The sequence below is a fragment of the Chlamydotis macqueenii genome, chromosome 24 (genome assembly GCF_036417535.1).
Source record: "Chlamydotis macqueenii isolate bChlMac1 chromosome 24, bChlMac1.mat, whole genome shotgun sequence".
Taxonomy (NCBI): Eukaryota; Metazoa; Chordata; class Aves; order Otidiformes; family Otididae; genus Chlamydotis; species Chlamydotis macqueenii.
In genome coordinates, this window is record NC_141579.1 from 1,805,407 (window position 1) to 1,831,418 (window position 26,012).

Below are 26,012 nucleotides of genomic sequence, written 5' to 3' on the forward strand. Positions count from 1 at the left end.
GCTGTGTGGACTAGATCTCTGCAGAGAGCTTGTCAGTACACATCACAGATTTCCTGGAGGGCTGAAGCACCTCTGGCTGTCTGATACTCCCTTTCTCTACAAGCATCTCTGGGCTGCTCTGTGTACCTTACGAAGCTTTGTATTTAGGAAAGCAAGAAAACAAGACATTCCACCCCTAAACATCAGAAATTTCACTCCTTTTGCTTGCTTTCAAGTGAGGCTTGGAAGTATCAGAAGATAGATGGCTCCAGTAATAATTTCTAGGGTGTCTTCTGTCTGAGGAGTATGCTTAAGCCACAGTCTTCCAGTGAGCCTATTGCTGCTGTCAGTTCCCAGACATAAAAATGAAGGCACGCGGAAATGAAGTTACATGCCCAGGGCAGACACCAAACAGAATTCAGAATACAAAACAGAAGAGACAGCAACAAAACTGTTTTCAAAATAGTATTTGTCCATCAGAGCTTTCTTCACAGATTTCAAAATCTAAGAAGTAGGTTGCATCAGCTGAGGTAACTCTGAAAATCGGGGAGAGAGGAAAAGACTTGAGAGGCTGATAAAGACGGCCAATGAAACTGTTCTTGTACTGGGAATTCCCTCTTTTTTTTTTCTTTAGCATCAGTGTAAGATGTTAACCAGGAAGCACCAAACTGTGCTTTCCTGCTGCTTTTTGTCATAGAAATCCAACTTGTTTTAAGCTTGCCAAAAAAGGTACCCAATAAGTAAACTTCACGGCTTTCTGCTTCTTTCTCTCACAGAGCTTTTCCAAGTTTGATGTGGTTTCAAGGTACAGGCTTCATCCCTGTTCAGCACATCCACGTTACCTCGCCGAGATGTTCCGCTGCGTACCCGTAATTGCACATAACGTGGTATGACATTTCACTTATCCACTACAAGCACTACTAATATGACTCAAAATGAATGCCTAATGTATTAGCACTCTGTCACTTCCCATATTCTCATACTCACTCCATCTCAAATCCTCCGCTACAGCCTACCCTAGGGCAGAAAATGAACAGCAGCAGCTCCTCCCCATCACCCCCATAAGTCTTGTGAAAGAGAGAACGTTAAACTCTGCAGCACTCCTGGGAACAAGACAAGGTGCAATCTTTTGTCTGAACACAGGACGAGGAACAGGAGCTGAACTCTTGAGTTACATTACAGATACTGCTACCCAGCTGCCTGCAGCTGCTATTTCTCACCAATGCTGTAGCAGTTAGGATCAATTACCTTGTATTTACTAAACCCTTCGAGATCAGAAGAGTAAAGGAACCTCATTCTCTTCATCCTCATCCTTGCCCTGCCTTCAGTATGAAACAAAGAAATAAGGAGGATCAGGTTCTCAATTATCTTATCACTGATTCAACTCCCTCCTTGAATCTTTCCTAGCATTTGGCACAACAGCATACCAGCTGCAAGCAGACTCTGAGAACAGATACATCTTTTTTTTGTTTGTTTGTTTTGGTTTTGGTTTTTTTTTTCTCCCACGGTTGCCAGGAGTTTTGGCATCTGGACACACACACTAAGGTCTCAGACCAGTAGAGGCAGAGCTCTGTAAATTCCACTTTCTGAATCAGAGCTACGAACGGAGCAAGGGGGGATTACAGAGGAATGCAAACCAAACTGGAAATGCTGCAAGAGACACCCACCAACTGCCTTTTAGGAAGCTGGCATCACACTGACAGTTCACTCAATGTCTGCACAGAGTATTAGCTCGCCTTGTACTGAAGAAAGTCTGGTCTTCCATTTGGTGACACCCTGCCCTTAAGAGGATCCCAGAATTCTTCCCAAGTACATTTACAAAGCAAAGACTAGACTGAATGCTATACTCGTGAGAACTTACATTGACTTTAAAAGAGAAAAGCATAATTTGGAAAGCATTCTCTCTTTAGAGGGACAGCTTTTCAAAGGGGAGCACAACAACTATTTTAACTGACAGCAACACTGCACAGCTGCTGCAAGCGATTCTGAAGTTAAGACGATGACTGAGAACTCAGACACAGGAAATAAGGAAATGTTATTTAACATAAAATACAAAAGTATGATAGATTCCTGCTTTTTTTTTTTCCCCAATGAGTATTGGGAGGTGCAGCTGAACCTAAGGCATCCTTGTGCACTGACAATAGCCAGAGACAGTGAAGCCTGAGGAAGATGATTCCACTACCCACAGGATTGCAGTGTGTGAGCTGAGGGTCAGATTCCAATTCCTGGATCCATTCCACTTGACAACAGCCTGCAATCCTAAAAAGGACATGACTATACAATGAAATTACATTAATCAAGTTTAAGTGCAGCAACAAGGCTGCAACCTAAGAAACAACGTAAGAAAATGAAGAATTACTCTTTCACAAAAGAAAAAAGTTTTAAAACATTTAAAAGTGTATGGAAGAGCATATTTGATTGGTTTTCAACTGTCTGCTTATTTACCTATAAACCTTTGCTGTTTCTTTTTTAATCTTAGTGTGTATTTATCCAAACCCTAGTCTTATTTTCAAAGTTCGGAGCATGAATTAAGTTATCATGTAAGATGCTTGGAAAAGGCATAAGGACTAAAACAAAGCAGATCCATTTCACTCCCCTCAGAAATGGAAGCATGCTCCAAGTACCGACTTGTAAAATCCAGTTTGAACTCCTTTCAAACATGCAGGTGTAAAGATTAAAACAAAACCTCAGTATTACCTGAGCTAATAAAACCCGCAAAGTGTTGAGGGGACAAAGACGAAGGGATACTATTCCAAAGTGAAACAGTTCAGAATCTAAGAGCTGAACCACATTAAACTACTTAATTTCTAACAGTTCTATCGTCAAACAAACTATCTCAGCAATAGGAGTGAGACTGGTAGGGAAAGAGATTTTCTTCTCTGCTTACTGTAGGGCTCCAGTGCCAGCAGCTGAAATGTGTATTACAATATATTTTGCATGTTTGCAAATACCAAGGGTTCTGCAAAGCAACAAAATCTGCAAAGGCCTAGGGCCATTGCTAGGGGAAACCCTGAACGAGAACATGCAAGCATCATGCCTGCCAAATACTCCTGTGACCTTTGCTCAAAAGAGCAGTCTAGTTCTCTGGCACATGTCCCTTTCCTAAAGTGAGGGATGCCCCAAGTGAGACTGGGGAGGCAGAGCCCTTCGTAAAAATAGGCACTGGGTATCAGCTTTTTGAGAGGAAAAAAAAAAGCCTCATCTGAGAGCTACAGTACATCACTGAGCTCTGGTGAGCAAGCACAATGTTTCCAAGATGCTGAACAGGAAAAAGGGGTTGGAGGGGACACCGGATAAAAATGGGATTCAGGCAACAGTTGAAGAAATCTGCTAACTGGACGTGAAAAGGTCAGGCATCTTATCAAGAAACATGCTGTAAAGGTCAGGGGAAGTATACAGAAGTAAGCCTAGGAGGAATGGATAGCACACAAGACCAGTTCCACCACTGGGACTCTGCATTTCCACCCTCCTTTACAGTTTTATCTAAGAGGTCTCACAAAAGCATCACTGAACTTTTCCTGTCTTATTATTCTGAGGTCCCTACCACAACTCGATCAGCCAATTTCCTCAACATCAAGGAGTGTTTCCATCAAAAGCCCTAACTTATAAAGTAGGAGATGTTGAAGAAAATGTAAAATGTTGGAAAAAAGTCTTTGAGAACAAAAAATAGATTATACTACATTATTCCTATCTTGTGAACAACTGTATTTTGGACTTTATTGCGATCAAAATGTGCATGCATCATCTTTGAATCACTTTTTAAAGCGCTGTGAGGACAACAAACAATATCTGTAGCACCTACCATAAACTCCTGATATCTGTTTCATCAGAACTGCTTTAGAACCACAGAACAGCGCGGGACCTCCAACGATAATCTAGTCCAATGCCTGGCTGCAAGCAGACACCCCAATGCCTTAATCATCTTTGTAACCCTTAGCTGGACTCATTCCAGTATATTTGTCTCTGTGGAGCCCAAACCTTGGCACAGTACTTCACATATGATCTCACCGGTGCCGAGTAGAAATGATCACCTCCCTTGACCTGTTACCTACGCTCTTCCTAATGCAGTCCAGGATGCTGTCAGCCTTCTCTGTCACAAGGGCACTTTGCTGGCTTGGATTCACCTTGTTGTCTCGCAAAACCCCAGGTATTTTAGCTGCAAAAGGGAAAGGATATAAGCTACAGAATACAAGGACTCCAGAGCTAGTGCAGGAATACAGGCAATCCATGGAAACAAGGATCTCGGCAGGTCTGTACAGTCTGACAAGAAGTGATGGAGGAAAAAAAAATTTCTACTGAATGATTTGCAAGAGTTGGCAGCAAGGAGTCCTCCAAAATTCATCTGAGCTTCTCTGGTAGGCAAGCTCAAGCTAGAAAAGGACCTCAAGCTCTGCTACAGAAGTAAGGTTTCCTGGACAAGCTGCAGCTTCTCTGCGCCTCACTTCTGTCCTTTTCAATTTATGTAAGAAAACCTGCGTGCCTCGGGGATGCATATGTAAAGCTTACAGAGGGAACAACAAAGTGATAGAGAAATCAGAGCCAGACTTCTCAGAGGTGCACAGTGAGTGGATGAGAGAAAATAGACAAACTCTAAAAAGGGGAATTCCAGCCTGATATTAGGAAAAAGTTTCACGAAGAAGAGCCAACCCCTGGAACAGGGGCTCACAGATTATGGAATCAGCATTCTTAGAGCTATTCAGAACTGGCCTGGCTGAAATTCTGAGCAGCCCGATGTAAGCTGACCCTGCTTGGAGCCACAGACCTCCCAAAATCCCTTCCAATTTATGCTATTCTGTGACAAGCTCCAAGTCTTAAAGCAGGCCAAGGAGAGACCCATGAGGCTCAAGTCCCAATTCTTAACCCTTAGGCCTTTCTGCTTCACTGCAACTACTAGACTGCCCCCCAAAAAAAGCATACTATGCTCCTCTCCCACTGCCTTCCCTACAGAGAAGTGAAGTGCCACGGTTCGGTTTCAGCAGCCGTGACACAAACTGTGTTCACAGCTGCCAGGTCGGGGTGGTGGGCTCTTCCATGATTAACTCCATTGTCACGTCTGGCAGCCATCTGTCAGCCACGTTTACAGTAAACCCCAGCTCTCCTAGCATGTGTGGTCTGTGGGGATAAATGAGCACATAATTTATTTGATTAATTCAAAATTTTTTTTTTTTTTTTACTGCTGACAGTATCTGTGACCAGGTCACAGCTGTCTCCAGTTATACTCCAGTACCAACTTTTTTTTATTTTTTTCTCCCCACATGATGGAAAAAAATGAAGCTGTTGTGTATCTGATCAGACACACCTGATATTGTTTCTTGATTGCCTGAACTTGCAAGTAAAATATCTACTTAAGACTGGGTTTTCCCCAATATTTACTTCAGCAATACTGAATTATATTTCAAAGTGCCAGAAAAATAAATCATTAACTGACAGTGGCACAAAAGGAAGCAAACGAGCGAAGTTAAAACATTAATATTTGCACAGCACTTTACATCATCCAGCAGTGCTCTGAGTTGAGGAACTGAAGCAAAAACTGGGAAGCTGAAACACTCCAGTTTGCTTTGTCTCCATACCCTACTGGTGTTATTGGAAATGCATCTAAACCCAGATTTGCAGAGAGGTACTCTCTCCACAAAATATGCTTTTCTGCAAGTTGAAATAAACTTCTATGATTGCTACTCAGTGCTCCAAGGGGTTAATTTTGTCTTTAAAAATTCCCAATGTTCCTGAGCCAGAACTGCCACATAAAAACACAAAAGTATTTGGCTAGTTTCTGCAGAACTCATGGATTTTTGCTGGTTTGGCTTCTCTATTTTCTTTAATAGGAGCTGACACAGCTTCTCCCCCTCTGCTTTAAGAAGGCATTTTCAGTCAGAAGGAGGACTAGATACAAACACTGTCTGTCTAAACAGAGCACTGTTTTTTCTCTGCTTCCCCAAGCTGCTGTTCACCCTCGTACCCTTCACCGAGGGCATGCACAGCTGCAGGTCTTCAGCACCTCTGCAAACATGCCATCAAAAAAAAAAAATTAACTCTAACTTGTACTTTACCTTGCACATCCCGAAATTGCAGATACTGAAGCCTATTGCACCTCAGGGACTTGGATATCACCGAGGAGAAATAGAAAAGTGTAAAGATTAGGAAATAGTATATTCAATACAATCTATCACTTTTTTAAGCCTTATGGACTTCATCCAGGGGCAGCTAATTAACTAGTTTCATCCTGCATAAGCACAATAACGTCTTTACCATTACCTTTCCCCACTGGTGACCCACAAGGTGACTTGTGCGCATTGTACAATTAAAAGGACAAAATCATGACTCTCCCAGTGACCCTTCCGTGCCAAGATCCGTGTTCTTTTCACAGCCCCATAGTGAAGCTCCTAAGTATCACTGCTTTCAGTCTGCAAAAGAAAAAGATACTGAAACTCGGTTTGCCCAAGGAGAACTAGGGACACAAGGAGACTGACCAAGGTCACAAGGAATCAGTGGCAGAGTTGGGAATAAGATCTACAATTCACAAGATCCATCTGAATCGAACTACACACTGGAAACACCTCTTGAGTGGCTGCTTGCAGAAGGCAGGAGTTCTCCATGCCCCCAGCCACCACGCCAAGCTTTAACCCCAGCTAAATTAACTTACAGCACAGTCTTTTTGCTTGTTAAAAAAGTTAAGTTACCACTCAGTGCCAAGAAAAGGCTATACACTCACTGTGCTGACTTCACAAACATCAGCACCCTATACAGCCCACAGTGGGAAAGGAAAAAAAAAAAATCAGCACATTACTTCTAGTTTCCAAATAGGACAGAAAGTGAAGCCAACACACAGCTCGAGCTGCAAGGAGGTAGCTGGATTCTTGCCCAACACATCTGTTCATTTTTGAGGCCCCTTCAAGCTTCACATCGCTAAAAAAGGAAGTTGGAAAATGTTATACTAGAAACAAGAAATGCTGCATCTCCCTCTCGCTCCCTGCCTGGAGGAAACATCTCTTTCTAAGATTCAGCCACCCAAAAAAAAAGGAGCAGGCTGCAATTTCACCTGATTCTTGCTTCACGAAGGAAGCATGGGAATAGTGACCAAACATCAGCCGTTCCTAACACTCGTCGTATTCCCGGCTGCTGCTAAAGAACTTGGCTGTAAAATACAGGTGTCAAGTTCTACCACATCCCCTCCAGCACTTGGAGAAACTCCAGATCCTGAAGAAAAACACTGCCCGTTTCTTTTACACTTCGTGCTGGTGCCACATGAGCAGAACTGGCAACTGAGAGTGTTTCCTTCTGAAACTCACACAACAGTTACAAAAGATAAATATTTTCCCATTGTTACTAAAAATAGCAACCAAAAATCCTTATTCACAGTGCGAGAGCCAGGTTTTCTTGCAAGGCTGCTTCTGCCTGTAACTGCCACCGCACGCGGAACGAACGCTCCAGAGCGACTCCATCAGCCCTGCTTGCAAGCGTCCCAGCGGTCCCTTTCATCTTCAGCCGCGTCCCGCTGATTACGAGACCAGTGTCACCAGTACAGCGTTGATGTCGAGAATCTGACCCTAGTTCAGTGGGTGGAGAACAGAAGAGCCCTTTTACCCCAAGCTACTAAGCAGTGAGTTACGAGAAAACCCCTTCTCCTTTCCAAACCAGCAGCCCCTCCTTCCACGACGTCTCCTTGCAGAAGGTTTCAGGACCGGCGGGCGGTGAAGGCAGTTACATAACTGCTGCAGGAACCGAGAGGGAGAACGAATGTCAAAACTTGCTAAAACATGAGCCCGGGAGCCTTGCGGATTCAGTCTCTACCATCCATCAAATATGATTAATTTTAATGTCACAACATTTTAATGTCAATTACTTTTAATGTCACTGCTTCTTATTTGCTAGTGCAACCACGTTTTAGAGCTCATAAGAGATTCCCCCAAAGAACTTTTAAGATCAAATAAATAAACAATCAAAAATAAACGCCACAAACACAAGCAGCAGCCTGGTGCCTCCCTGCTATCGTAAGGCTCTTGATGTGGCAAATCTGACTATTTCAAAGGCCAAGGCAGTTGAGAAATAGAGCATCTGAGGCTTTCATGTTTAGGGCCAAATTACTACCTAGTTAAAATTTGCTTCTACTCCTGTTTTTCTGACTGCATAATTCGGCTAATTGAAGATGTCTGTTAGACATGTGGCTTCCTATTATTTACATTAGGCTAAGCCCTCAGACAAGGACATATTCCATTTAGATGCTGCACAGAGTAGAGAATAAAAACCAGTCATGGTTCTGGGCATCTTAAAATTTGTGTGTAAAAGAAAAGACGACAGGCAAGTTGAGACTGAGGAGGAAACTCTTAGAGGAGGACCTGAGACTTACAATCTTTAGGTTACCAAGTGGCTGGGGAAAAACTGGACAGCTGAAGTTTTTTTCGCAAAGCAACAGGGATGTTAACTCCTCACATAATTTAAAACCCAAGTGTTGCAAATTAAACCGCCTGTGCTTTGATTCAAGTTCCTCTAGTCTTATATGCTGTTTGGCAGAGACTGAGAGGCAGCAGATGGGAAAAGAAACAGCACAGAACATACAAAAAGAGGGACAAACAACATACTCTAATACCTATATATGCATAATTCTTGTTTCCTGATACTCTGGAAAGCAGTTAAAGCATCCTCCTCCTGATGCAAGACTCAAATAGCTGCTGTATCCAGAAATTCAATTGTTTTTGAAGACTTGATTCAGGCTGAAAAATACTTGTGGGTATAAACAATGGGAAAAAATGATATGTGAATTTCTGTTTAAGCATTTTTTTTTAAATAGCTGGAGAGGCTGACAAAGCCTCAAACTCCACAGGGTTTCTCAAAACAACAGAAGAGGCCTTGCACATATCTTTAGAATAAATAAGACTGAGGATAAGTCAGGTCTCTAATATGAAACTTAGATGAATAAGTATTTAAATAAACTAAGGAAAACAAAGAGTAAGACACACTCACATGGTCTTTTTTTTAAGAACTGACTTGGTCCACTCATTATTGATACACACTTGTCCACCCACATTTGCACGTTCCACCTCACTAATGGTAAGGCACTACGCAGCTCGGTGGAACTCCAGGAGTTTACTTCAGAATGCATATTTTAAGCCCATAACAGTTCAACGGGACATTTTAAGTGCATAGTTCTGTCAGTGTTACCAAATTAGGTTTCAATCTGTAAAACAACTGTAAGAATGACATGCAATATTTATTAATAGATTTTTCAAAGCCAGAAAAGATGAGTTGTGATCAGTCAAGTTTTCAGTACAGCAGAGAGCACAGAACATCACCATGATGCTTGCATGGTTTGATAGCTTGTAGTTCTATTAACATCTCTTCCCAAGAAGTAGCCCTCCTTGCTCCACTGACAGACTGCTTCACTGAACTCTGATAATTCCTTGACTCTTAGCTTCTATCTCGCATTTGTCAGGGTTCAGCTCCTAGCTACCAGCTCTTAAAGACCCTTGTGTTCTAGATTATTAGATAACTCTCCTCGGGGGGCTCTGTAAAGACAGCAGGGGCTGCCCTGATCTCGGGCTCCACTGAGAAGCGGGAGGTTTAGCATGAACCAGCCCAAGTCATCAGTTGATGTTGGGATCCAGGGCTCATTCAGAACTGAGGGTGGGATTTACATAACTTAATGAGTTTCTCTCTGTCTTTTCAGGGAATCAATCACAGCACCTTGCTTCTTCGTCTGGGTAGTGTCCATCATGTTATCCTTGTGCCTGTGCTCACCAGGTCACACTGGTGAGCAAAAGAAAACATTTACTATAAAAAGTAAGCAGGTGCAGAGGTGCCAAGAGACGCCAGACAGCACATTCTGACAGAGCTTTGTGTGTATCTGACAGCAAGCACAGCCCAGAGTCACCTCCCAGTCTTCAACAGTCCGCATTCCTTCCTTGAGCTAAACCCCACTTGGCTGAATTGTTGAAACAAGCTGAAAAGCAGCCTCGTGCCATGGGTTTACTGCAGGGACCTTTACCCTGACCCAGACCGAGCGAGACTCTCCAGACACAAGCTCCTAAACAAATCACCACGTTCTGGTTATTTACACATTTCTTCTGTCCTGAGCGAGCCAGAGAAAGCATGGCTGTGAGGCTGCAGGGAGATCTACAAGGCCAGCTCTCCAGGAAACCACCCAAAACTCTCTACAAAGCCAAAGCTCAACTCCTCAACAGGTTCCCCAGCCTATTTTTGTTTCAGCTCCTCTATCAGAAGGAGAGGCTGGGTCATTTCTCAATTACAACTGACTCAGATACACAGAAGTTCAGACCTATACGCTCAGTGTCCATGCCTTTTATTTACACTCAGATATTGACCATGAAACATGTTTTCCAATAAAATCTCAGTAAGCTGACACTGAAACACACCTTTGGCAAGCTTTCTGCATAGATTGGTTCCCTCTTTTCCATGGCAAGCTGTGTACATCATGTCAAGGATGTGGATATGCTAAGTAGCATCTCAGTTTCTCTGTGCACACAGAACTTCTGCCATGCACTTAAAACCCATCAGACAACAGACTTGCAGTCACAGTCACCTTGTAATACCCACAAAACCTGTCGTGTCCTTTCCCACAACGCAAGAACAGCAAGAGCAAGACTCGAGTTTGCAGTTCTTTAAACAGATTTCCACCTTGCCCTTCTGGAAAGGTCTAATCCCACAAGGCAGAGACTATTACTTCTGAAACTGGCCTCATTAGTGGCTGTTTGCCCTTGGTGAGAAGGCACGATGCTAAGCAGCTAGCCTTGCAATATTACAGACTGGCAAAGGCAGAAGATCTATTTTGCTCAGGAATGCACATTAAGAAATGGAGCATCTGGCTACCAGAACATAAAGTGCTTAACTTACATTGAAGTTATGTTCAATCACAAGTTACATCAGATTTATTATTTCAAGTATATAAACATGTAATTTTCCCTAACTACCTAATAGTCAGTGATCAGTTTCTCATATAAGCATGTGATTCCACATATTGTTAGTCAGGGGTTTTTCTTCCATCTCCATCCGATACTGGACCATTTAGGAGTGAAATAGTCATTTAGATAAACTGGCAGTTTCAACTGGTCCAGTAATTCCTAACTCCTTATTTCCATGTTTCCTCTCAGGCAGGAGTCTGACTCTTCTGTAAGGGAAGTGAAATATTTATTAGGGTTATTGTAGAGTTTCCAAGGCATTTGGCAGCATTTGATGCCATTTCCACAGCTCACGGGACCAAATCAAGGGTAACTGTGGCAAACCTATGGGCACAGTAAGAAGTATTAGCCAGTTACCGACTATAAATATCAAGAAAAACCTAGCCAGGGAGGAGTCCCCCTTTTTTTTTTTTTAATCCTGTTCCCGTGTTCTTTCCTAATAACTGGAAAGAAGATAACAGGCTAAGTGGGTATCCTAACCCTTAACGTACCTCTTATCTGTAACACATGCTTATTAGATGCTAGCATTTGGTCCGGAACACATCTGATGTGCGAAGCTTGCACTGACAATTAACAGGCCTATTTGCCCTTTGGTTGCCGCATCCGAGTGCCAGGAGATATGTATCCCTCATTTCCCCGTTTCAAAGCCTGAGTTTACCCTCCCAGCCTGTCTCCTGTGTTTCTGCAGCTCAGCAAATGGAGAAGTTACAACAGCTTCCTAACACTCAAAATAGTTTGTGTTTGCCTCGTAGAGAAGGGAAAAGATATCTAATGGCTCCGTACTGCAGATAACAGCAGTGCATTGGCCCCAGACCACACAAGTCTCCACATCTGGCCCCAGTTAACACCTAGAAACTAAACCAAAGCATCTGCCTGCCAGCCAACGGGTCTTGACATTTATGCAGAATAAGCCAAAAAAAGATGCGCCCACTTGCAGGGTCCCAATTGATCCTCAAAGATCATTTGGGATGATTATAGGTACCAGCATGATTGGAACAGGCATAACAGGGTGTTCAAGTAAGATTTAGTCTGGTTTGTGGAAAAGCCAGTTCCCTTTTTCAGCCAGCTGCTTCTGGCATCCTTCAGGACACAAACTGTTGTTTGGAAGGGATGGTGCAAGGGGAGGTGCATTGTCATGGGTTTACTCAAATGTTTTATTCAGGCTGTTTATCCTCAAAATAACATTTTCCTTTTAGATTAAATGATCTGGATTCTGTTTACTCTAAACACAGGAGACAGAACTCAAGCATTTCCTCTTTTAGGAAGTATGGCAGAGTATTTCCTACAAAATTTATAAAGGATTGAAGTAAGGACATGTATGGCTCCTGAAGATTTAAAACTCTTCTCCCCTAAATGCTGAAAGAGCTAGCTCTGTCAGAGCACAGCTACATCCCAGTGGCATGAAATACAAACACAAACAGACAGCAGCTAGAAGCTCTTTGGAAAGGGCAGGCTGATAAAAACCATAATCAAACTATTTACCAATACTCAGCATTGTTTTGTGTTAAGACCATAAACCACATGATAGAATGCAGACAATTCCCCATTTACAAATGGGCAAACCAGGGCTCCAAAAGGACTTTTAAAGCCACCTACTGGGATTACAGTCGAGATGAGACACAGTCATGAACAGCAGTCTGAACCTTACCAGTGTAAAGTTCTCATTCCAATAGATTAGAGTCACACTGGAACTGGAAACAAAACCACAGATTCTTGCCTTCCTATCTCCTTACAGTTCTGATTTCCTTGCTATAAATATATTACGAAGTTTTATACGCCCCTTCCTGTGCATTACTTAAACTGTACTTCCTGCAGGAAGTTATCTCCACCTGAAGCACAAGGGAAGCGTCTTGCTCAATCTTCCAGGAGACCTGAAAGCCAGATAATGAACAGAGCTCAGAAGGCCAACTTGTCTCAACATTCATAGCACAACTCCGGACTGATGCAGATCTAATGTTTCTGTATCTTTAATATCTCACAGCTGCCTAAGAAATTTTCCCCAGCATCTACTCTGACTGTTCATATATTATGTACCACCTCTGGATCGGAAAGGGACAGAGAATAGATGAACAGTGACTGCTATTTAAAACGTCTGCAGAAATTACATTTATCTGCTACATCAAGTCTTCCCTGTCTGCATCGTATGAACGTAACTGATGGTGGGTGTTTACGAAGCATGCATAATCGCTACCTGCTCAATTACTGCTGTTATAATGCATGGTTGGCAGCAAGTGCTGCCCATTGTGGGGCTCCACCAGCTCCCTGTGCTACAGGAATTCTTCATGTTTTGTTTTTTTAATTCTGCATCATAATCAGGCCCTAATTTTATGCATTTTGGCTCAGGATATTTTTCCTTTCTGTTACACTGTCAGTCTGCTTGCCACATCCTTGCTGAAGGGGATTCCTCACTGCAAGTCCTTCTCTTGGTAGGGCTGGATGGCCTCTTTTGGTTGAGGATGATAGGCTCTGACAGTGCTGACACAGAAAAATAAAACCCCAGAATGATTTAAAGCAGTGTGCAGGGCTGTTCCCTCAAGATCAGGAATATACAGCTCCTACTGTCTTTTCCTCCTGTAACTCAGACCCAGTCTAAACCTGGCTACTTAGGGACCTTAACCACAAAGCAAGTCAGGGATCCTTTGACAGCCTCCACCCCACCACAGCGTCACAAGAGAAATGATACTAATTGGAACATTAAGGCATAAAGGGGTGAATAGGCTTGGATATACTCAATAAAAGCCAAGAATGTCACAAACCTCCTAAAGCCGGAGCAATGAGATCACACTGCCAGGCAGATCCATACCGAAAGTGTGCCAGAAGAGATCTTTTCAAGAAGAGAGTACTGAGTGAGCTCAGTTCCAATGCATATGCTTTAGAAAAGCAATTTTATTTGCTTTTTTTTTAGTGGATTTTTTTCCTCCATTCTGCTTATACAAGATCATCATTAAAAATGAAGCAGCACCTAAATCAGCAGCAAGGATGGAAAAGCAGTGCCACTTCCTCCCTAAATAAGCTCCTCCCTTGCAGGAACAGGAAATTAATTTCCCTTGCAAGAGCTAAAGATGTGCCTGTGTCAGACCCACTGCACCAGGTGCCTTCAGCAGAGAGAGTTTCCTCCCCACTGCTGTGACACTGCCAGAATCTGGAGATTTACGGCAAACATCCCAGACCCCATCAAAGGCTTATGAAGCCCAAAACCACAAGAGAAGATATGCGCATAGAGTTAAAACAGCTTCAGCATACCCAAAGCATGTCTCATCGCAACGAAGGATGCCAGCAGCTATTGAAGTTGCTCTTTTTCTGCATTAGTTTTCCATGCACATGGTTTCAGAAAAGAAAGTATGAGAGGACAACCCTGAGGACAGGGACTAAAAGGAAAGAAGCTGCAACTCTGCTCTGTAAGTACAGAGGAGAAGCAGGAGTGGCACAGGAAGGGGCAAGGTTTTTACACATCATATGCCAGTGCAAAGGGATAAAAAAAAATATTTACATCCAACAGATTCTCCTCAGGGAAGGTAGTCTTTGTCAAAATAAAGGACACTCCTCTGCCTAGCAGCCTAGCACAGCCTCCATTAAGTGATGAAGTATATGGAAAGGGTCCAGTATGGCTGTTTCAGCAGTAGTAAGTCACTTACGGCAAACAACTGGGGTTTTTTACTGCTCGCTTGACATTTCTGAGCTGGCCTAGGGTGAGCCATACACCAGCATTCTATAAAACTAAGCATGCATTACACAAATGGATGGTAACCTGGTGCCTGGCTTGTTTGGACAGCAAGCAGGAAGACATTCTGGAGTGCCATGCAAGCTTTTAAGTGTGCAGTGTTGTAGGGAACAGGGCAAACAGGCAAAGAAACAGCACCCTGCCTCAGAGCACTTACAAGCCAGAAAATACCGTCCTAAGGAGTTTCATCTGGTGCATCAAGGCCCAGTTTGTTCCATTCACATTCTGGTTTTGGCTTTCCTCCTCTCTTCTGGTGCTTTCACAGAAGAGAATATGGGACACGGGAGGATGCTTGCTGACAACTGGAAATACCGCAGCCTGCATCGCATTCGGTGACTTTTACTAATGGGCATGAATTCATTGCTGTCCCACAATGGAAGCCCAGGGCATTACTAAATAGGAAAAAGATGCAAGCTCAAGTAATTAGAGGGCAAATTATTGTGCAATGCAGGATCATTAGCTCCAGAGCAGAGGAGCTCAGAGTTTCGAACTTCTCTTACACCAGGTCATGTTGGGTCTGAATTAACTAACAGCTGCAGAATCCTCTTCTGGTTACTCCAGGGGTAGCCTTGGGCTAAATGGAGGAGCTGTGACAAAGCCAGACAAGCAGGGAATCCATTTGCCACACGAACACCGATGGGAAGGAAGACTTCACCCAATAAACTAGTGCCTTACACGTCTTAACGGACTGTCACTTTGGACTTGCACAGCTCCATTTCTGAGAGATTTCAAAGCGCTTTACAGCTCAGGAGAGAAAGGTTACTACATTTGTGAGTGCTCTTACACTTATTGTACAGAACACCAGTGGAAATCAGCTTTTTCAAATACACCCCCAAAAGCTCTGAATGCTTAAAGGACACCTGCCAGCACATAGCTGGTGTCACCCAACTCATGAGTCCCTAGACTTGCATCTTCAGAAGTACTGACCCTTTATAACCCTTGAAATGGAGGCACTCAAAACTAACAGGCACTTAAAAATGGAGTCTAAATTACTAAATCACTGACTCACTGGCCAAACAAAGAATGGAATCTAGACGAATGCTGCTTTGACCAGAAAGCACTTAAAATTGCTTCAAAATCCCCTTTGGAAAAGACATTTAAAAAAAAAATAATCACAGCATTTGTCAGCTCAAAAGCTATGCTTTGTCTGGTTAAAATTCTCTTGGTCTCAAAACAAGAGCTTGAAACAATGGAAATAAAGAGGGGTTTTGCCCACAGCACAGACCGCATGAGAACAAGATGAAGCTGTACCGAGGAAACATCCATGTGGATTGGATGGATTCAGTAAAACAGTTCCGTATGTAAAATGCTGAGGCTCCTAGGGCATTAGCACCAAGCTCTCTCCAAGTGCCACCTCAGTCACATTCTGTGACGGATGCCTGCAATGGAATTGACCTATACTCCAGGGCATCAGAACAGAAAATGGTGGATGCCCCATCCCTGGAAACATTCCAGGCCAGGTTGGATGGGGCTCTGAGCAACCTGACCTGGTTGGAGATGTCCCTGCTCCTGGCAGGGGGGTTGGACTGGATGGGCTTTGAAGGTCCCTCCCAACCCAAACCATTCTGTGATTTTATGAAAATGCCACAAAAATATCAGAGCTAATGACCAGGAATACTTTGAAGGTCTCAGAACAATACCAAATTGCTCATCCAGAATTGAATTTCTGAACTTTGCTTATAAAATTTATGTGCTATGCTTTGTGTTCAAGTAGCACCCAGGGTTTGTATGTTACAACAGCATCAGTTGTACAAAAAGACAGGCTAGTTTTCCCTCACAGGAAAGCAGTCTGAAGTAATGCTACCAGAGACGTCTGAAATTAGGTAGGGCTCTGGCTCGCACCGGCAATTGTCTTCCTTCATTTTTTTAAGGACACAATAGCTCATAGACTCATCACTGGATGAAACACACCGCACCAAATACTTCCCTTCACATACCTAGGAGTTAGTCAAGTTTCCTCAGCAGACTCGTTTCCCACTTTGAGCACACTAAGCTGTTTGCTTTCCACGAGCAGTACTTTTGCATGCTCATGTCTTACAAGACCCACAGAGCGTTCAGCAGAAATCCACTGAAGCTGCAGTGAAATGAGTCCTAGTGCGAGTTAACGTCTAGGGAAAATGAAGCAATTTCCTTAATATTACTCAACAAGGCAAGATCCACAGCAGGATTCCCAGCACCACATCAGACACTGGCCTCAAGTCTCACTTCAGCAGATTTGCTCTGGAATTACCCTACCGCAGCAGATTTCCAAATCTGGCTCTATCTTTTTTTTTCTGTAGAGGTTCGATAAATGGTCCTTTGTTCAGAAAAAAAAAAAGCTCTGATGTTGGATAATGTAGCTCCTTTTTTTCCCCTCTTGTCCCTGGAATTGTGATTGGAAATAATTGGAAGTGTCACTGGAAGTAATCAGAAGTGACAGTCCCTGGGCTATAAGGCTTTTGCTTCAAGTCTAACGATCCCCCCACAAAACAAAACCTAAATTTAAACAATGAAGTCATAAAGCGATTTGCCTTCAAGGTTGAAAACCCTGCAATTTTTTTTTTTTAAACAGAAAAAAAGAAGTGCCTGACTCTGTTTTAGTTCAATATTCAAGGCTTACTGTGTTATATGAAAGACTTCCCCCTTCACACACAAAACCACCCCACCATTTCCTGGCACTCTGCAGCCCTGCCCTACAGAAAGGTTCACGTCTATATTAAACATTTCTGTAGCCTTTAAAATTTTATCAAACCTTTAAGAAACAGAATAGCCTGAGCAGTCTGAGCTATGAGACTCAGCCAGCATGCATCTGCTAAAATATTCCAAATACTGGAAAGATACCCAATTCCAATGGTTTTGCTGAGGCAAGGAGGGAAAGGGAATGGAACCGCTCACTTTTTTCACACTCCAGTTCTAGAAAGGCCTCTCACCAGCCCAGTTTGTACGTTATTGTTCAAGTTACTATGCCATTGCTGCTAGTTCCAAGATTATAAGCAGCATTCAGTTGAGTGAATGATGGTGCACATGCTTTAGGACAGACATAGGAATATTCCCCGTTATCAGAAACCACAAGGAAGGACAGGGGACTCCCACCCACCGGTTAAGTGTAGCTGGCTTCCCGGTTCTGCTCTGCCAGGCAACTCGGCACGATGGACACCTTAACTACAAGTGATGACTCCACAAGTATATGCTAGCTAGAAAATTATATTTTCCTCTTTAACGTGCAGTACAAAGTAATTCAGAGACTAAACGCAGCACGCCGGAATTTCCTTTCTGTGAGGGCTCTTCTGGTAACACAGCAGTCATTCACACCATGAGTGGAGTTTCTCAGCGCTCTGGTACTTATGTGCTTTATCATAGAATAGTTTGGGTTGGAAGAGACCTGTAAAGGCCACCTATTCCAACCCCCTGCAACGAGCAGGGACATCATCAGATCAGGTTGTTCCGAGCCCCATTCTGGCCTTGAACGTTTCCAGGGATGGAGCATCAATCACCTCTTCAAGCAACCTGTTCCAGTGTTTCACCATCTTTATTATAAAAAAAATTCTTCCTTATATCTAGTCTAAATCTATCCTCTTTTAATCTAAAACCATTACCTCTTGTCCTATCACAACAGGTCCTGTTTTATCAAACACTTATCACAAAGTACGCTACAGAAGTAGCAGCAGTGCAGTACTATGGTAGAACAAATGCAGTCTCATCGTGGTCAACAGTTGCCTCTAACTGTGCACGCTCCATTTCCAAAGACTGTTTCCAGGAGAGCAGCCTCTCTTCTGCCAATGCATATTATAAGCACAACAAAATTTCCACTGACCTTTTCCTACCAAAGGCAATTAAACTGCAGGCACTAAGCTGAACTTCAGCCTTTCTACCTCATGAACCAGGAACAAGTCACAAACTAAGGCTTCGTACTCATTTTCCAGCCACAAAAGTGGCTGTCAGCTACTCAGGAGAAGAGGCAGGCTGAAAATATACTGTAATGTATATTGATTCTTGTAGGACAGCAGCTCTGACACCATGAATCTGGGTCTGGCCCATTAAGAGAAATGCTGAGTTACAACATTTGCCTTTTTAAACTGCCAAATGCTTTCCTAGAGAAGATGGAGCACAGATTAGGACAGGACTTGTTTCGTGATCTTCTATCACACTGATCACCTTCAACACATCTTACGGTTGCTCAGTCCTCTTTGCAACTTGCTGGAAAGAAAAGATAGAACTGCCCAGTGAGTCACAAGAAGAAACCAAGGTACCAAAAAAGTGGCTTGAGAAAAGCCTAGCTATGGTGCTTTGCTGAGGCAGGGCAGTACCCATCCTACTGCTGCTTTTTCCAGTACTTAGGGAGCTTCTGGGAACAAGAACAAGCTTTATTCCAGGTTGCTAACCCACTGCTAGATCTCCCAGTCACTACTGCATACACCTTCGCTGTATTCTACTCAGGGAAAAGCATGTTTTAGACAAGGCTTGAGCCCCTGCCTGGCAGAGGTGGGTTGGTATTCCACTCAGCAGTACTGAAGAAGGAGATTGATTGAAGGGTGAAGAAAATTTAAGGGATGAACAAGATACAAATGCACCCTCCTCACTCCTGTTGACTTGACTTTCCATCGCTGTGCTTCCTGCACAGCCATTTCTGCATCCTCCGCTATCCTGTCATTTGAGTATCTATTCACAGACCTCCGTGACCTGACTTCACCCTTGACTTTTTGCTGGGCTGCTTCTGTAAACTACCCATTTCTAAAAACAGATGAAGAAACAGCTTTGGGGAAGAAAAAAAAAAAAAAAAAGACCCATTCATCTTTTAGAGAGGGCACCGCCAAGTTCCCAGTACACCCAAGTAGCCTCCTTTGTAACACATTAGTGCATACAAGATATACACAGTATTGTGTGCACGTGATATGTATAAAAATATTCCAGATACACAAGCAATGACTTGGCTAACACAGGGGACTGATTTAGCTAGAAATCTAGGGTTTCACTATTGGGGACTATTTCTGAAGAGGAAAGGCACGGAAAGCAGCTTACAGCACCCCACTTCATTGGTACTAGACACACTTGCAATCATTTAGGACGGTGTAGCAGGCACACATACACACAGAAGAGTTTCCAAATACATACAAGGCTCTGTCAGAGTGACTGTTTACATTTCTTTTCAGGCAGTTCCTGAAAACTCAAACAAATCCCGGATTGCAAACCTGTTCAGTTCCCTATAAAGCCCTGTGTTTGCCTTGAGGAAAACAGGGGCGTTTGTTGTGATCCTGAGGATAAACATCAGGATATCTCCAAGCCAGTTGTGCAATGACATTTCTGGGAAGCTGCTCTAACAAAATGTCCTTCTGAAGCGGGCCAGAGTACCCCGCAGAAACAGACCACTAATTCTACATGGAGGAGACAAGGTCCAGGATGGACGCAAAGGCAAAGCACCAGTTGTTTTCCATGGGAAATTCACAAAAGTTGCCTCCCACCCCAGCTCCATTTCCAGTGAAATTAATTCATCTTCAGAATTTCAGCTCAGCTTTGGCACACTGCTTTTCCCGATTCTGAAAGGTTACCTTTTTTTTTTTCTCCTTTTCTTCATCTTAGTAAAATGAGAAAAAAGAGGTAAAGATAACCCCCAAAATAAATATATATTTTTTTAAATGCTAAAAACCCCAACTATTTCATAAAAAATAAAGCACTGCTAGAGAAAAATAGGCCATTTCTTGTCAAGTGTCTTGGCAGAAAATATTTGATGCAAACCATCCCTGGCTTTAGAAGAATTTTAGTGTCTCACAAGGAGCGTTAACCCTGATATCCTGCCAGATAGCAACTCAATTATGTCTGGCTCCTTTGAATTCCCCCTGCAGTGCCAAACGGATACGCTGCTTTTCTTTGCTCCCTTTCCTTCGGTATTCCTCAAGTAGTGTTCTATTAAAGACCCCTTTGCCCTGTTCTAGAACTAAGTTCACACTACTGTAACAGGCCAAATCTTGCATACAGTTGCCATTTTGACGACTGCTTTTGGCATTTTCATGACAGAAATGAGCTGTCTGTTACTAATTATATGAAGCTGTCCTTGGGAAAACAGTATTTTGAGCTTGATATATCAAGAAGTTACCTCCATTCCTTCGGAATCCAATGACAAAGAGAAGGCGAAATGTGCATAGCAAAAATCACACAGCCCCTTTTCACGGGCCCAGATCTTTCTTTTTTTTACTCCACTTCTGAGCCAAGGCTTTGCTTTTGTTGAGAACTGTGGAAATATGGAGCAAAATCCTTGTCCCACCAAGCTTTTAAGTACACCATGAAACAAACAGGCAAAGGCAACTGAGAAGGAGCCATAAGAAAATTAGGAAGCAGTAAGTGTATTATATACTGTTCGTTATTGCTGAGAAATTTGGGAAATACTTGGAAAATCAACAGAAGGACAAAATCCATCAGCCTAGTTTTCAGATTGCTTAAAACAAGTCTCCCTTGCTTTTTACTAGTTCCAGGCAGAAATGTAACATTAAAATGTAAAATTTCCTAGTAACATTAATGGGAGCAGAAGTGTTTTTTTTTTTTAAATAACACTGCAGTGGTTCTTGGCTTTGCTGGAGTGTAGCATTGCTAGGGTTTAAGGAGCAGGATCTCAAGGAGATGTGATAGGCACACTGTGCTCTTCAAGCAGGAGAGAAAGCCAGAGTCAGCATCCTAGAGCACGGCTCCGGGCGGATTTACCACTGCTCGACACCGCAGAGCTGCTTCCGTATCACTACAGATATTCCAGCTAGAAGTCTGGTGAATACCTAGGCAAACGCGTGCTGTCAGACCCAATTGCTCATGCCAACAGGCACTGGAAGGATCCGCACCATAACCTTTTCCCCAGTGCAGTGAGACAATCGGACTCTCCGTGTTCAGCGCAGCAACAGCACACCCCTGGGACAGTGCTGTAAGAGAGTCACTGACCTCAGAGCTCGGAGGGCAGAGCTCGGCTACGTCGGCACAAAAGGTACTTTTGCTGTTACAGCCTCACCCACTCTAGCAACATCCCCCCCGTATAACATACTGATGCTAACACGCTGAACACGTCTTTGTCAGACAATCGTGAGCCTGGCTCAGCGGGCACTGGGGTGAGCAATCCCTAACGCTAATGTAAAGCTTCAGTGCCAGTAGCAGGAAAACAAAGCTGGAGGACTGACTTGCCTTGGCACATTTACTGCTTTGGATCCTGAACCCATTGGTTTTTGAAGGGCAGAGCCCATACACTAGCCCACAAATAAAGAAAAAGCATGTAAAAAAAAAGTGTCAGAGCCAGGCATACAAGCATTACTCACAGGACTATATCTGATTACAGAAAAATTAGCTTTTTACTTTAATGGAAGAAGCATTAAAAATATTTCACATCGGCTTGGAGGAGGTGAAAGAAGTCAAAGGAAACTTCCAGCACCTGAAAATGTAAATTAATTCAGTAAAATATTTAAATGAAAGCATTTGTTAGTTTTTTTTTTTTTACTGGCTGAGAAATGCAACATTCTGTTATGAAGTTTTTACCCTCAGCAATGAAGAGCCACAGATATTTCCCTTGGAAATTTCCGTTTTTATTTTTAAGAGTGCACTGTGTTTCACAAGGAGTTTGAAACAATTTTGACTAGCTGTGGATTAAGATGAGAACCAGATGTCAAACGCTTAAATGTAGGCACACACATTCGCGTGCATCATCTTCCACTCACTCCTTCCTGCTCCATTTACGTAGCCTTTGTGAGGGAAGCATGGCCATGCTCTTGCCCACACTTAGGAAAAGCTTTCATCTTTTTTTAAAAGTCTCCTTAAAACTAATTGGCTCCTGTTTCCTGTCTTCTCATGCAGCTGTTCGCTTGCCCCAAAGAGGTAAACAGTGGAAAAGACAAGGACTGTACCTATTAGCCATGCTATTAGTTTGTTTAATACTGAAAACTCAGACCAGGTAACCTTCCTTTCAAGTTTGCTTGGCTTTCTCAAAACCCTTTTTTCCACACTAGCGTTTCACTGTATCAGCAAGAAAAGCAAGCCATCATTGGCACTTCTATACCTTTTTACTGCAGAAAAATCAAATAGACTTTCTCTAGCTAGCAAGTGAGGCTCCCCAGCATCACTTGTTTTCAGGATGATCTAGAAACAGGGAACCACAGTGCTTCCTTACTTTTCTGTGGAACATGCTGCTGGTATTGGTGAGTGAAGCTGGTCACAGTAGAAAGATGAAGTTATCTGTTCAAGAGAGGTAAGGCATGGAAAGACAATGGGCAGTTCAGTGACTAGTGTAGTACCAGGAAACAAAACATTCCAGGTTTTGCTGTGAGCTTTGGGAAGCCACTCATCCTCCCCCTCACCGGTGCTTGGACAACTCCCACAGAGAGGCTGGGAAACTTGATTCATGGGTGAGCGCGTAAGCTGCTGAGGGCAGGGACTGTCTTTTGGTTTGTGTTTATGTGTTACTGGCACAGTGGAGATGCCTAGATGCCAAAGACATAGGAATAACAACGATAGAGCTCATCATGTTTTATAGACAAAAGCAGCACTAGTCACACAAAGGTAAGTTGTCATTACATTACAGCCAAAAGCACCTTTTCTGTGACAACAGCTTATTCCTTTTGCTCCAAGCCTTCAACATATGGGAATATACAGCAGCTGAACAGGGTTGCTGGGATCAAAGACCGCAGTTTCCATTTGTCTCCACCAGTGACCTTCTGTCTCCTAATTTCCACAGAGCCACTTTCCTGCAGGGCTGACCCAGCCCAGACACCTCTGGCAGAAGGTCATCTTAACCTTGCTGTGTCACCTCAAGTCTTCTTTACACACTGACTCCACCATATTGAGACACAAATGGCCAAGGCAGATGTGCAGGGGCCACCTGCACTCCCCTGCAGATTCTGCAGCATGTTTAAGCCCCCTGTCACATTCCTACAGATAAAACCTCTGCTGACAGCCAACCCTAAAGCAAAAACCTTTTCTACAATTTATTCAGCCAGCTCTACAAGTGCTGCCTGTCTTTCAGATTTCTAGGTATCTTGCTAATCCACGTTCCACACCTGTGAGACTCAAGCAACAAGGCTGTCCCTTGCAACATTTATTTATAGCTGTCCAAAAACTCTGTTCTACCCATGCCCAGCCACATCTGTCCACCACCTTGTGAAGCTCGATTCTTCTCAGGGAATTAAAGACCAACCCACTTTTACACACCTGTACCCAGGTTCCTGGGGGACAGAAGGACCCAGGAATCAAAACCTTTGCCCAACTACAACAGATTTCAAAGCTATCTGCCTGTCAGCATGACCTGGTGAGCTGAAGGGAGACAGAAGCTCACTCATCACATTATGGTGCCTCTGGAGACGCAGAAACCCAGGCTGCTTCTGAGTTAGTCTTGCAGGCAAGCCCCCTGAAAGACCTCAGGGCTGCAAACTCTTTTCCCTGTAGTCTATGGCTTTAACCAACTGTTCTTTTCAGCCTTCACTCTCCCCTTCATTTAATGTCTTCTTTCCTCTTCTTCACTCCTCTCCCATTTAACAGTCAACCTCTACCTCTTTTCTTCCCCTTCTGTCAGAAGCCCTCTTTCTTCTCACTTCTTGCCTTCCCCCTTTATCTCCCTTCTTCCATCCTTCCCCCCCCCGCCCCAACTCCTCTCTTTCACTTCGACACATCTGTTTCTAATCTTAGGCATCAATTGGAAACAATAACCTCTTTTTATTTTAAAATCTGAATGTTAAATGCCTAAGCAAATCAAAACAGAGTTAAACAAATTTGTCACTATGCCTGAAACAAAGACATTTTGTTCACCTTGTTTTGCCGAAGAGGTTCAAGCCCCTCACTAGTTCGTTCCTTAAAAGCGCTGCCCTCTTTAAACAAGAAACATACATTCTGAAATGAGTCTGTTTAACCACCACTGCTAAAAAACGAAGCCCAATATTAAAAGATCTCTAGCCATCAATCTGCTAGTAAATAAAGCAGCAAGAAAATAATCAGAACCCAAACATCGAAATTGGAGTTTTCCATAAAAAAGTTTTTTCTTTACAAATCCCTTTCTTTAGCTCATCAGAAATGAATTTCAGTCATGCAGAGAGGGTGCATGAAAGTTTGATTAAAAACACTAAACAAAAAACAAAAAGCCAACCTACCTAAAAGAATAATTGAAAGTACAGACATTCCGTCTTCAAGCAAGAGGGACTTTTCCTCCCTTTTTCTTCCTTTCTCCCAGGAACAGCAGGCAGACCTGCACAGGATTCAAAGGAACGCCTCTGGAATGCACCGAGCGTAACTGCATCCATGTGCCAGAAAAATAACCAACTTCACTCTTTCTTCTCTTCTGCTATTCATCTCCTTGTCCATATTCCACGCAGATTCAGCGAGAGCTTTTAGATCTCTGCAACTGGTAATTCAGGCCCTTGAGTTTCTGGAAAAGAAGAGACAGAGGCAGCACAGCAAGGAGTTCACATCTACGGCAGCACAGAACAGTTTTGCTTGTCTGAAAAGGAGAGAAGCAGGGGAAAACACTGCTCAATGTTCACCACATGGCTGCCTCCCAGAAGAGCCCCTCCCTACCATCAGCTGGGATTAATAGTGAAGACCAGTCATGTGGGTGAGGTAGAGCTAATTTCTAGCAGTAATACACATATTTACCTTTGAAGGAGAAACAAGCGGATTTCTCTAGTGTCAAAACAGTTAAGTTGAGGCAGTAAAAATCCAGCACGGGGAAAAAAAAAAATAAAATCAGATTCATCGCTCAGAGGCTAGAGAGAGACTCTCAAAAAAAGCACACATGCTTTTCAGAATTATAAACACACTCACATGTATATATTATCTTTATACTCTTTTGTAGCTGGTAAACTGCACAATTAAAGCTTTTAGTCTTACTGGAATACTTTTTTCATTTGTTTCATGGTTTTCTTTTTGAGTTTCTAGGAGAGAAAAAATTCCTAAAAGTTTAATTATGCATTTTATCTGTGCTTCACTGACAAGAGAAAACAGCCAAATCAAGCAGACTTTAGTTGTCCGCATTTAGTGACTGCTGTGGGATGCAACTTAACTCAATTCCAAAGGCCATTTTAATCCATCCCAGGAGGCCTTCGCAGTCCATCTTCAGCTTCGTCCTAGCTGAGTTTGCAAGGATAAAAAACTCAGATACTCCACTCCATTTCTCCCATTGCAGCAGCGAAGACAAGCCTCTCTGTTTCTGTATGAAGGATCAAACGTGGAAGGGAGTAGCATTCACAGAAGATTACTTTGACCATCTACTGAGCTGAACCAGCCAGAACAGAACTTTTTTCTTTTCTTTAGTAAAACATACATAAATCCTGCTGCTCACAGCAAGGCCACAGAGGCACACATGCATATACACAACTGCTCCGATCTACTGCACTTCACACATACACAGATCATGCTGACACCTCCGCATCCATACGCCCTAGGATCCATCTGCTTTTCGGAAAAGCAAAGCA

At 43.1% G+C, this 26,012-nt stretch overlaps 1 protein-coding gene across 2 annotated transcripts in view; it reads right to left on the bottom strand.

Annotated features, from left to right (window-relative positions):
* CLMP (CXADR like cell adhesion molecule) overlaps window positions 1–24,970 on the bottom strand; it is a 42,035-nt gene extending 17,065 nt beyond the window's left edge. For both annotated transcript variants that reach the window (XR_015261040.1, XM_010128999.2), the window contains exon 1: window positions 24,693–24,970. Coding sequence is in view for 1 of the 2 variants with exons in the window: in XM_010128999.2 (XP_010127301.2) it covers window positions 24,693–24,720 (28 nt within the window). In the remaining variant the exon portion in view is untranslated. The remainder of the gene's footprint in view (window positions 1–24,692) is intronic.
* Between the last annotated feature and the right edge of the window lie 1,042 nt (window positions 24,971–26,012).